Genomic DNA, 12,053 nt, shown 5'->3' with positions numbered 1-12,053 from the left:
ACATTCACTGGCCCCTCGTTTGAGAAAAGGCACACATTCTCCAATGTAACCGCATCAGTTATCCCATCAATGAGGATTGAGAAGTGTCATGCCCTCTTCACTTTCTCCAGAATCCTCCATCTCATAGATGCACATGATGAACCTGAACAAAGGGTAAAAATAATTTTTTTTTATCATATGTGTGTGTGTGTGTGTGTGTGTCTGTGTGTGAACCCCTCAGACACCGTACAGTAGAACTATCTGAGTGGCCAAAGAACGTGTGCTTACCCGGTGCTACAGGAATGGGATTAATTTAATGTTACCTGACTTCAAAACAATGTTTTAACCTTTTCTCTGTGCTAACAGTTATGCATAGACATAGGAGACTGCTTGCCGCCAGTAGTGTGTCTCTATACAGATATCTATCTAGTCTATCTTGCTAGATGCGGACGTGCCTCTGGCTTATGTAGCCTGCATAAATACAATTCTGTATCTTGCTACGACACTATTATATAGGTGAGTGACTATGGGGTGCAGATAGCCTAAGTTCTATTGTGTGTTAGGACCTTAAAACTGCTATGTGTGGAGTGGTAAGAGTCAAAGAGAAATGCCAGGTCAAAATGAAAGTATTTGTACAGTATGTTAATAATGGCAATATACAATAGTGCAAATATGTACGCAGTAGAATGGCTATATGCATATGATGCACAGGAGACCGTGTTGACAATTTTCTGAATACTTTCCGAAGGCACTGTACATTCATTTTACTCTCATACATACTGTATACTCTCAATCTCACATACACGTATGTATGTAAGGGCATAATGTATGTGAGAGTGAAATGTATGCATGAGTAGGATGTATGTACTGTGAGCTCCATAATGTTTCCATAAAGGCAAATTTTTGTTGTTTCGACTAAATTTGGATTTGTAATCAAACAACTAAAAAGTGATTAATGTGTACCCAGCTTTTATTTAAGGGTATTTTATACATTTTAGTTTCACAATGTAGAAATTATCACAATTTTTATACATAGCCCCCCATTCTCTGTCCTCTAGTCTCCAGGCCGGCACGCTCGTCCCCTCCCAGTCCATGGATATCTGACCCCCTCCGAACCAACCGAGCCAGCCTACGTGCAGCGGAGAGGAAGTGGAGGAAATCCATGGCTCAATCTGACCTGTCTGCCTACCAGTCACTGCTAGCTACATTTTCTACTGCTGTAACCTCTGCTAAAATTAATTATTATCAAACAAAAATTCATAAATCTGCCTCTAACCCTCATCAACTGTTCTCCATTTTTTCTTCTCTCCTCAGCACTCCTCCTTCCCCACCTCAGTCCTCCCTCGCTGCAGATGACTTTGCGGTTTTCTTCGATGAGAAGATTGCAGACATCCGCAGCTCCTTCACGTCCACCGCCACCCTTCCCCACTCCCCCCTCTCTGTTCCCTCCCCTTGTTTCTCCACTTTCTCTCCCCTCATTGACTCTGATGTTTCCCAGCTCCTACTCTCCCACCGCCCTACCACCTGTGCTCTTGACCCTGTCCCTTCCTCTCTCCTCCAGACTATCACACCTGACATCCTCCCGTTTGTCACCTCCCTTGTGAACTCCTCCTTGTCTTCTGGATGTTTCCCCTCTTCCTTCAAGCTGGCCCACATCACCCCAGTGCTGAAAAAGCCCACTCTGGATCCCTCCGTCATCCAGAACTACCGTCCTGTTTCCCTTCTCCCTTTTTTATCCAAAACAATTGAACGAGCTGCTTCTAACCAACTCTCCTCTTTTCTCTTACTGAACAACCTCCTAGACCCCCACCAGTCCGGCTTCAGACCTGGCCACTCGACAGAGACCGCACTCCTCTCGGTCAGTGAGTTGCTTCACGCCGCACAAGCAGCCTCCCATTCGTCTGTCCTGATCCTCCTAGACCTTTCTGCCGCCTTCGACACAGTCGACCACCCCATCCTCCTGTCCTCCCTGGCAGCTATGGGGATCTGTGGCACAGCACTAGACTGGATCGAGTCCTACCTCTCCGGTCGCTCCTTCCAAGTCGCCTGGGCTGGTGCAGTATCGGCACCTTGCCCCCTTGCCACAGGAGTTCCCCAGGGCTCAGTCCTTGGTCCCCTCCTATTCTCCCTGTACACCCAATCTCTTGGTCCTGTAATCTCTGCCTATGGGTTGTCCTATCATTGTTATGCCGATGACACCCAACTCTTTCTCTCCTTCCCCCCCTCTAACACACAGGTCTCCGCTCGGATCTCTGCTTGCCTGAGGGACATCCAGAGCTGGATGGATAACCACCATCTTAAGCTGAACCCAGGTAAGACAGAGATGATCTTCATCCCTGCTCCATCCTCTAACCTCCTTGACTTTTCCATTTCTCTAGGGGAAACTGGTGTCATCATCACCCACCGCAAAAAACCTCGGAGTGGTGATGGACAACAGACTGTCCCTCTCCCAGAACATCACAGCGGTGAGTCGAACGTGCAGGTTCTTCCTGTACAACATCCAGAGAATCCGCCCCTTCCTCACCACCTACGCAACCCAGCTCCTGGTTCAAGTGATGGTCCTGTCCCGCCTGGACTACTGCAACTCGCTGCTGGCTGGTCTGCCAGCATCTGCCATCAGACCCCTGCAGCTCATCCAGAATGCTGCATTGCGTCTGGTCTACAACCTCCCCAGACATTCCCATGTCACCCCCCTGCTCACTAACCTCCACTGGCTGCCTGTTATGGCTCGCATCAAATTTAAGACCTTGGTGCTTGCATACCAGGCAGCTAAGGGGTCAGCACCAGGATACATCCAGAGGATCATCAGACCCTACACACCAGCCAGACCTCTCCGTTCTGCCACCTCTGGACGCTTGGCACCTCCCCCTCTTCGTGTCTGTACTTCCCGCTCGCGTCTGCTGTCTGTCCTGGCCCCTCGCTGGTGGAATGACCTCCCCGTGGCGGTCAGAACAGCAGAGAATCTGACTACCTTCAAACGCAGACTAAAGACTCATCTCTTCAGGCTGCACCTCTCCCCCCCCCCCCCCCCCCCCCCAGCCTATAGTTTAGCTCAATGTACCTAATTAGGCTAATACGATCACATGAGTTTTTATTTGGCAGCATTGTTTTTGTCTGATTCTGATTAGGCATATGTGATTTCAGTGCTAGTTTGTACTTGGCAGGATTGTTTGTTTGTTTGCTGAACAGGTTACCCTACAGGGTTGAGTCCTGATCTATGTGGTCACTTCTGGCACTATGATCTTTACTTCACTCTAGTGTGTTTCTTCTGCACCTCTGCACCTTGAACTAATGCACTTGTTGTACGTCGCTCTGGATAAGAGCGTCTGCTAAATGCCTGTAATGTAATTTCAGGGCACCATAATATTTGGGACAAATGGCTTCACAGGTGTTTATTATCAGTCAGGTGTGTTCAATTGTTTCCTTAATGCAGGTATAAGAGAACGTTTAGTACTTAGTCTTGATTCTAGGCTTTTTATTGCCTTTGGAGTCTGTTATTAGCATTTGTCAACATGAGGACCAGAGTTGTACCAATGAAAGTAAAGGAAGCCATTTTAAGGCTGAGAAATAAGAAAAAATCAGTCAGAGACATAGGCTAAACCTTCGACTTACTAGAATCAACTGTTTGGAACATCAATAAGAAGAAAGAGAGCACTGGTGAGCTCAGTAATTGCAAAGGGCTTGCTAGGCTAAGGACGACCTTTGCAGTTGATGACCGAACAATTCTCACCATAATGAAGAAACACCTCTCTGACAGATCAGAAACACTCTTCAGGAGGCCGGCATGGATGTGTCAGTGATGACTGTCCACAGAAGACTTCACGCACAGAACTACAGAGGCTACACTACAAGATGCAAACCACTAGTTAGCTGCAAAATCAGGATGGCCAGTACCTACAGTACTGTAAATGGTGTATAACCAAAGTGTATAAGCATACCCTTAAATAAAAGCAGAATCTGCACTTTAACCACAATGTGAATTTTTTGATTACAAATCTAAAATTGCGGAGTACAGAGCCAAATAAAGAAAAAACATATGTATTTATCCCAAACATTATGGCTCACTGTACATGAGAGAAAATGTAGTGGAAACAGAAGGCATAGTTTTAATGAATTGTGATTGACTCAGAAGCTGGTACAGGAAGCTCTTGTCCAGCTCCTGCACACCATGGAGGGAGAAGACCAGAGACACGTATTACAGCAGGCAGTTGGAATAATAAATAATAAAAAGCACTCTCATCTCGCTGTCAGCTTTGCTGTGAGTAGGTGCAGAATACACGTTTGTGAGGAAGAAAATATATGTGCGTGAGGGTAAAATGAATGTATGTGAAAGTGACAATGTGAGAGTGAGAATATATACTCTATGTGAGAGTGAGAACATACATATGTGAGTGAGAGAATACATGTATGGGACAGTGATAATATATGTATATGAGAGTGAGAACATACTGTATGCATGTAAGAGTGATAATATATGTATGTGAGAGTAAAATAAATGTGAGAGGTGAACTGAATTATCGTCTAAATACACCACACACACACCCCTCTCTCTCTCTCCCTCTCCCTCACTCACACCCACAAACACACATGTGTATGTGTGCACACACACACACACACAGTCCTTTCTTGTCTTTTGCTCTGTCCTCCATTTTAAAATGTTACTTTCTATGTGCTTTTTCACTCGTCCAGAAAGAGAGAAAACACATAAACATGTGCCTGTGGCAGCTACAGAGAGGATGACGTCCATTACCTTCATTCAAATTACTCATCTTGCTAATGATATCCTTAATTACTGCTTAACTAATGTATGGGCGTTAGATAATGTGCAGGTCATTGCGCTGCAAGTCCTTCAACATGACAGTTTTGGGCATAATGGTATCGTCATTTTGATTTATGGACCAATCTCTTTGCTCTCCCTATTTTATATTTATTTATATGTATTTTTTGCATAGCAACCAGAATACAGAGCTGCATTATGTGTATGCTGCTAATTGTGTCAAAAAAGAACCCAGAAAATGTGTCAATCAAAGCTGTTAAATGCATTGTATGTTTCTGACACGCTTCATATATTTGTGGAATTCTGATCTGACATTTTCTTTTGGGTATCATCAAACTTTCACTTAATGTAGATAAACGGAAATTGAATTCCTTCGGCAAAAGATGGATGAGGTAAGTGGCAAATAGATAATAAAACTAAATTTAGCATTTGAAGTGTGTATCCGTTTAGGTGTTTCACAACTCTTTTACGAAGGGGGCATTTATCAGGATTAAGAAATCACTTGCTCATGTGATTACCTAGGGAAGATTAAAACTGTGTTATGTTTGAGAGACCAGAGATCAATCTTATATTGGTTTTTTGGCAGCTATGTTTCCACTAGTTACAAAGGCCCTAAATTACATTGTGTTGACTATAAAGAAGACTTGGTGTAATCACTGAGCAGTGTTTATTTGGATCTAGATATTGTGACAGGGCAGTGGAAATGACTTTGTGCCGGGATAACAAAATGATTGCCGTTGAAACGCCATTGACTATAAATCAAGGGAGGTTACATTTCTGTTATAAAATCCATTTATCAGACCACATTTACAGCACTCTGTCCAGCCATGCGAACCACACTATTAGAAGGACAATGTAGCTCTCGAAAAAAGTACAGAGGAGGGCAATAAAGCTGGTTCTGGATATTAAACATTTGAGTTAAGTACACTTTGGAGATTAAGGGTGGATTTCAATGAGATGTTTACATTTAGAAGGATTCACAAAGCGGATTAAGATATTTCAAGTTGATTTCTGACAGCAGGACAAAAGGGTGAAGATTAGTTAAAATTCAATATTGTTCTTACACATGGGAGAATTATTTTGAACGGATGACCGGGACCTCTCACAGAAGCAGAGGACCTCAAGTATGTGCAACATATACAGTAGATGCACAGACAGATTATAATTCCTTGTCATTGTATTTGTTATATGCGGTGGCACTAATGCTTCATTCACATTTAAACAAATCAAAAAAAAACTTATAATTTGTCATATCTATGTTGTGTATTTTACTTAGCTCATTAGTTGGTCTAAAATACTAAGAATTGGAAAGTAGGCAAACATACATTTTTCAGCTATATGACTAGAAAAACAGCAAATGTTCCAACTTCAAGGCTTGACATGTTGTGCGTTCAGAGAAATCCTTCTGCACACCATTGTTGTAAACAGCTGCCATTTGAGTAATGTGTAATGAGTAATGTGTATAAAATAACGAGTGCATGGAGAAAGAGAAAAAATGGAATAATTTGGCCTTTTTGTTAGCTTGAATGAGTCTGCTCATTTTCCTCAACTCTTTCATTAAAAAGCTGTTTTTACTCAGAGAACTGCTGCTCACTGGATGTTTTCTTGTTTATTTCACATTGCTCTGTAAACTCTAGAGACTGTAGTGCATGAAAATCCAAGGAAAATATGAAAATCTGTTTCTGAGATTCTAGAACTACCGCGTCCATGGTTAAAATCCCTTAGATAATGTGTGGTGCATATTCTAATGTTTGGCTGAAGAACAACTAAACCTCTTCATCATGCCTGCATGCTTTAGTTGCAGCTACGTGATTCGTTGTTCAGAGTAGTAGGCTATTAATGCAAATAGCCTGCTCCTCCAAACCTCTTCACCATATCTGTGTGCTTTAGCTGCAGTCACGTGACTCATGATTCAGTGTTTAGAGGAGCAGACTATTTGCATTGAATGAGCAGGTGTACCTAATAAACTGGCCACTGAATTTAGTATTAAGCTTACAAATTATTTGTACATTTATTTATACATGCATATGCCTATCCATAAACACAGTTTTTTTGCTGATCAAATATAATTTCCTTTAATAAGCATGCAACATTATGTGGTAAGATCAGTGATTTAAATCAGGCAAAAGTGAGCTATAATCCTGGATTTATTTTAATTTCACTTGCCGGTGCCTGTTCAGTTTACATTTAAATTGTATAAAGCTTGTGCATGAAGAGGTATAAAGTGGGGCAAATCATCGGTAGCCTAGGTACATCAAACATGTACAATAATCTGAAAAACAAAAATATTGGTCAGTAAATAGATGAGATCAAACTTAAAAGGGGTAGTTCAAGTTCTGTTTTTTCTCCCCATATTATTTTCAGCTTTTTTTTATGAATGGGACGGTTTTCATCTGTGTTAAAGGATATTTTAGATACTTACACAAGTTTCTTTTGATCTGCTGTTTTAGCGGTATTATAGTATAGTATAGTATATAACAAAAAGTGAGATGCTCACAGACACATTTTCTTTTTTTAAACCAAGTTTCTAATTCATTTTAAATAACCTAAACTTTATAGAAAAGACCAGACAAATGCGGAATGTGAAAGTCTGTATCATCGTGAGTGTATGTGTGGAAAGTATAGTGAAGCATTGTTGTATAGTGCAAACCGAAATAGAACCAAACAAATGTGGCCACCGCCTAAACAAAAGCCCAAAGATGCCTGTGGGGAGACAGCTCTCTCGGCCTGGAAACAGGTGCATCTTTACATCTTTGGGAGCACCGACGACAGGTGCTTCCAACTGTGCTTTGACCCTCTGCTCCACCCACCAGGTACCTGTGCAGAAACACACCAGAACAAGCAGTACTGGCAGGCAGAGCAGGGGGCCATCACACCATACAGATTGCTTTTCTGTTACATGAAGTGCATTTTCTTGCATTAGATCACAAACCCCCCCAAATGTCCCTATACTAGCTATTGTAAAGCTTGCTGGTTGTCAGAAAAACATAAAATTAAAAAGTCTGGGCCAATGGAAAACATGCACAAAAACTGGGGGAAAAACAAACATTTTCCAAGCACTATCTTTCTCCTTTCAATAAACCCATACATTTGATTTAATTTGAAGTTTTCAATATGCTGCAGTTCAGAAATAGTTACAACTAATTGCATATGCTGTTAAATGACATGGACCCAATTGTAGGAGTAGTGTGGAGGTGGGCAGTTACGTAGGAGTATTTCAGCATAACCCTCTCTCAGTGCCTGCCAAGACAAATAAAAAATAAGCAATATACTATATTAACCCTGCTCACACAATATGACAACAGTACATTGCCACTAAACACTTAACTACATATTTTCTCTGGATGTTACTATTGATCTGTATTTGTGTTTGACTTATGGTTAGGCAATGCGTTTTTCCTGACTTTGTTTAACCCGCAGTTCCCAAATCAGCACAAGCAATCAACACATTGTGATACCATAATAATCTCAATGAATCACGCAGTTACCACAGGGGAGTGCAATTGTCAGTGCCAGGTGTGAGAAACCCACCCCCCCATTTTGGGATTATGTATTATCTGGCCACGCCCCCTCCACTCTGGTCCTGCTTCCTGTCTCAATGCTGGCTGGAGTAATGCAGTTATAAGGAGAGGAACAGCAGAGGTGCAAGGGGTATCATTAGTAAAGGCTTGCAACCCCCTGCTTTTTTTGGATAGTAAAATGATCAGTGTTGACCTTTCTGACTTAGCATCTGTATCGGAAAGGTATTCGACATGGCCATAGGACCATAAGACAACTGAGTCTGCATGACCTTGCCAACTGAAAATACTGCATGCTGGGTCAAGGAACACAGTTGGCTTTGCTCCACCAGAGGTGGTATAGGGTGGTTGTAATACCAGGTTTTCTCAGGGCTAACATATGCTTCTCTTAACATTGTGTAAGGTTGCACAGGCTACCAAATTTGATTTATGCTTCACCTACAAAAGGCTACAGTGCTCTCACGTAGTACTGTGTGGCTTGCATAAAACAGCTACTGAATTTTCTGTAGTACTACGTTGAATATAAAGTGTAAAACAATAACCAGTTTGCAGGTCTTCAGACCTTTATGTGGTCTTAAGCTTTGATATTTTTCTACAGTTTTTGAGAGCATCAACACTGACAAAGGAATCGGAAAAAGTAAAAATAACAGTGAGAGCAAACCCGAGTACAGGTACAGGCAGAAAAATTGAATAGTAGGCCCAAATAAACCTTGTCATCTTCAATGTCCAGTGTGTACAGTGACTCAGCTCAAGAATCATTGTGCACTTCATCAGGTTCAAATCAAACAAACTCACAATAACCTGGAATAAAATCACATTTGTCAAAGGTAATTAAAAAAAAAAAAAGACGATAGAGGTTTCCACTCTTACAAAACCCTGTATTTTAAATGTTCATTAAAATGTTTGATTTGAATGTGTAAGATCATATGGTCATATGCAAATCATGTCTGTAGCTTGAGGAAGTGAAACAGAGGGTCAAAAGAACAGAGCTAATGAATGTATCCTAGAGATAACAGGCAGAGGGTGTCAAGATTGACAGTGAAAACCAGCAAGCAGACAGGAGCCACCATAACAATAAGGAAGAAACCGATTAATGAGTCCACACCCGTAGCAGGTTTGGAGAAAACAGACCTGAATAACATACAGACAGCTGTAAGCAATTAGCCTTCTTCCTTTGCCTGCCACTGTTATATTCTGAATTTTTATCACTCTTTCACCTTAGTGTAAAGACACATGGATAGAATAGTTCAGAGTAGTTGTGCAGCAGCATAGCGTTGACTGATGAGACAGGCTTCCCCTATATTCACTGGTTTCTTTTTTTGCTTTTCATTATCATCTTGCATTTTTCTCTTCTTAGAATCCATATGAAAGCTACACTCCGATTGTCTCCCGTCTTATAGAATGACCTCCATTTGATTATTCCAAGAGATATGCTGAGATTATCAAAAGTGGCCATGAAAAATGCTCATCCATCATGTCCAGCCCCTGGTCAAGAAATGGCACTGCAGTAAACACGTCCCTTTCCTGCTTCTTAATGTTCAAGCTGTTTTCAGCATAGATTTTCACCATGACCATAAAACAGACTGTCATGAGTGACTGCTCTTGCTCCAAAGTCATTACTGATAGGAAGGTAGAACATCTTTTGCAGAATAACAGAAAATTATAAATATGTCGAGCTTGTGAAGGCTGTTTTTGCACCTTTCTCAAGGTCACATGAATATGTATTTTTTTCATTTTATTTTGTTCAGTAAAGTTTAAGATTGTGTTTAATCGTGGACTTAGTTTGCCATGTCTGAGAAGAGTAAAATGAGAAAGCAGACGTTTAGTCGAATGCTACAGGGTGAAGGCAATCAGCTACATTAATTTCATTTCAGCTAGCAAGCCTCAATCTGATGACGATCACATATCAAGGTCACTGTGACTTATTATCTAATCCATGTCAGAAATATCAGCTAGGATATAACATGATCATTCCTTACCGCTGTCCAACATACGATCATAAAGTACATTAGTACTAATAAATGTTCACCAAACCTATCTAGCTAAACATGCAACAGAAATATTAAGCACTTTTAATGATACATTTTCTACAGAAGCGTCATTTATTTGCTCATGGTAAGATAACTATGGAGGTAACAAAGCAAATAAGTTATGTGGGTCTTGATACAGTCAGACTGAATTATTTGAGTATTATAAAACATGGTCCTTTGGTTCTCTCCCAGACTGTCAGCTTTTGCTTCTATACTTGCTTGTCTCTACATCAGACCCTTGTGTTTGTTTAATGAGTCTTCTAATTTACAAGGCCCATTTTCAAAGCTACTGTTTCTTTTTTATGTATTATTGTTTCAGGAGATCACTCATTTCTCTCTCTCTCTCTCTCTCTCTCTCTCTCTCCCACACACACAGTTTCTCCCTCCCTCCCATTCTCTCATTTCCTTCTAAAAAAACATGAAGGCACCTTTAGAAAGGTCATGGTCTCTGCAGAATATCAATTTAAACTCGCCAAGAGCGCCCCTCGCCAAGGAGCTTAATTACGAGTCTGATCCTCATTCATCTGCAGCCCGGAGCAAAGCGCCTGTGAGATAGGAGGCCCCCAGCAGGTCCAGCAGGGGAAAGGAGGCGCAGCCAGAACTGCTGAGTGACGTGGGGGCCCCCGCTGGCAGATTGATGGCCCTCATAGAGCGACACACTCGCCGGATCAGCCCTTGCTTAAGATCTTATCAAAGACAATAAGGTCACAGACTCTCACGTAGTCTGTGAGCTCTTCACAGTGTGGCACTGCAGTTTCCAATGGTGAAAGGATTTAATTGGGAAGCTACCTTATCATACTTTGAATTTAGAAGTGAGTGCCAACTATGCTAGCACTGCTATCTATTTTTTTTTTTTTTTTATCATGAAGAAAAGCTGATAATGGCTGGTTTTCAGAGCTGAGTAAAATATGTGGTGATAAATAATGTCTTGGGGAAAGCTTTGAAAATATTATTTTTGTATATTACCATTCAAAGTAATTTTTTGTTTCATTATGACAGGGTGCTTAGATATGTTAATTAAGTACATTCTTCAGTAATTTATTACCTCTTCCCTGTCGGGTTTGGGTAACACTTTTTTCTGGTTGGAGTTTAAATTCAGTAGGGACACAGAAGGGATTTCCAGTTAATTGTGACAATCACGTCTTCTCTTGGGCACTGCAAATTTGATTATCTATTCACAAAATGTCATAATTAGATATAAAGCAGACTAGGCAGGAGAATTCTCTCAATGTATTAAGCATATTACATGTAATTCTTTTATTTCTTGTTCCTAGACATAGAAAATATAACCAACCGAAATGTCAGAAGGACACAAATCTGTCTCCCTTGTTTTGTATGAATTGCCACAAATGATAAACATTACTTGCGTTGTATGCCTCGTCCCATTAATGTAAATGATTTATCTCACATGAAGTTGAATGAACATGAACCTTGTTTGTAAATTAGTCATTTTACTTTGGCCCTGGATAATCTGAAATAAAAGAAGGAAACAGAATCCATCCAGAATTCAGTTATTCTAGTGTAAAATGAAAGTTCTTTTATTGCAAATATTCTAGTTAAAATTCAGAATCATCCCAGAAGTAATTGTAAGACTAAGATAAATTATGCACTTGATAAATTTTAGGATTCACAAGGGACTCACTTGTCACAAGCTGGTACCCATGGATACCAGTTGTAATCAGCGAGAACTATAATTCTCACCTGTAGTAATGTGGGGCCTGCGGTATTGAAAATAGTCACAACAATGGC

At 40.9% G+C, this 12,053-nt stretch overlaps 1 protein-coding gene across 1 annotated transcript; it reads left to right on the top strand.

Annotated features, from left to right (window-relative positions):
• Positions 1-1,085: 1,085 nt before the first annotated feature.
• On the top strand, positions 1,086-10,916 carry LOC135251944 (uncharacterized). The gene is made up of 4 exons (XM_064329826.1): positions 1,086-1,837; positions 2,216-2,402; positions 8,873-8,945; positions 10,835-10,916. Exons 1-4 carry the CDS (start codon positions 1,142-1,144, stop codon positions 10,914-10,916), a joined length of 1,038 nt encoding a protein of 345 aa, XP_064185896.1. The 5' UTR covers positions 1,086-1,141.
• The last annotated feature ends 1,137 nt before the right edge of the window (positions 10,917-12,053 follow it).

This window comes from Anguilla rostrata, chromosome 3 (assembly GCF_018555375.3).
Source record: "Anguilla rostrata isolate EN2019 chromosome 3, ASM1855537v3, whole genome shotgun sequence".
NCBI lineage: Eukaryota > Metazoa > Chordata > Actinopteri > Anguilliformes > Anguillidae > Anguilla > Anguilla rostrata.
This window is presented reverse-complemented; position numbering and strand designations above follow the sequence as displayed.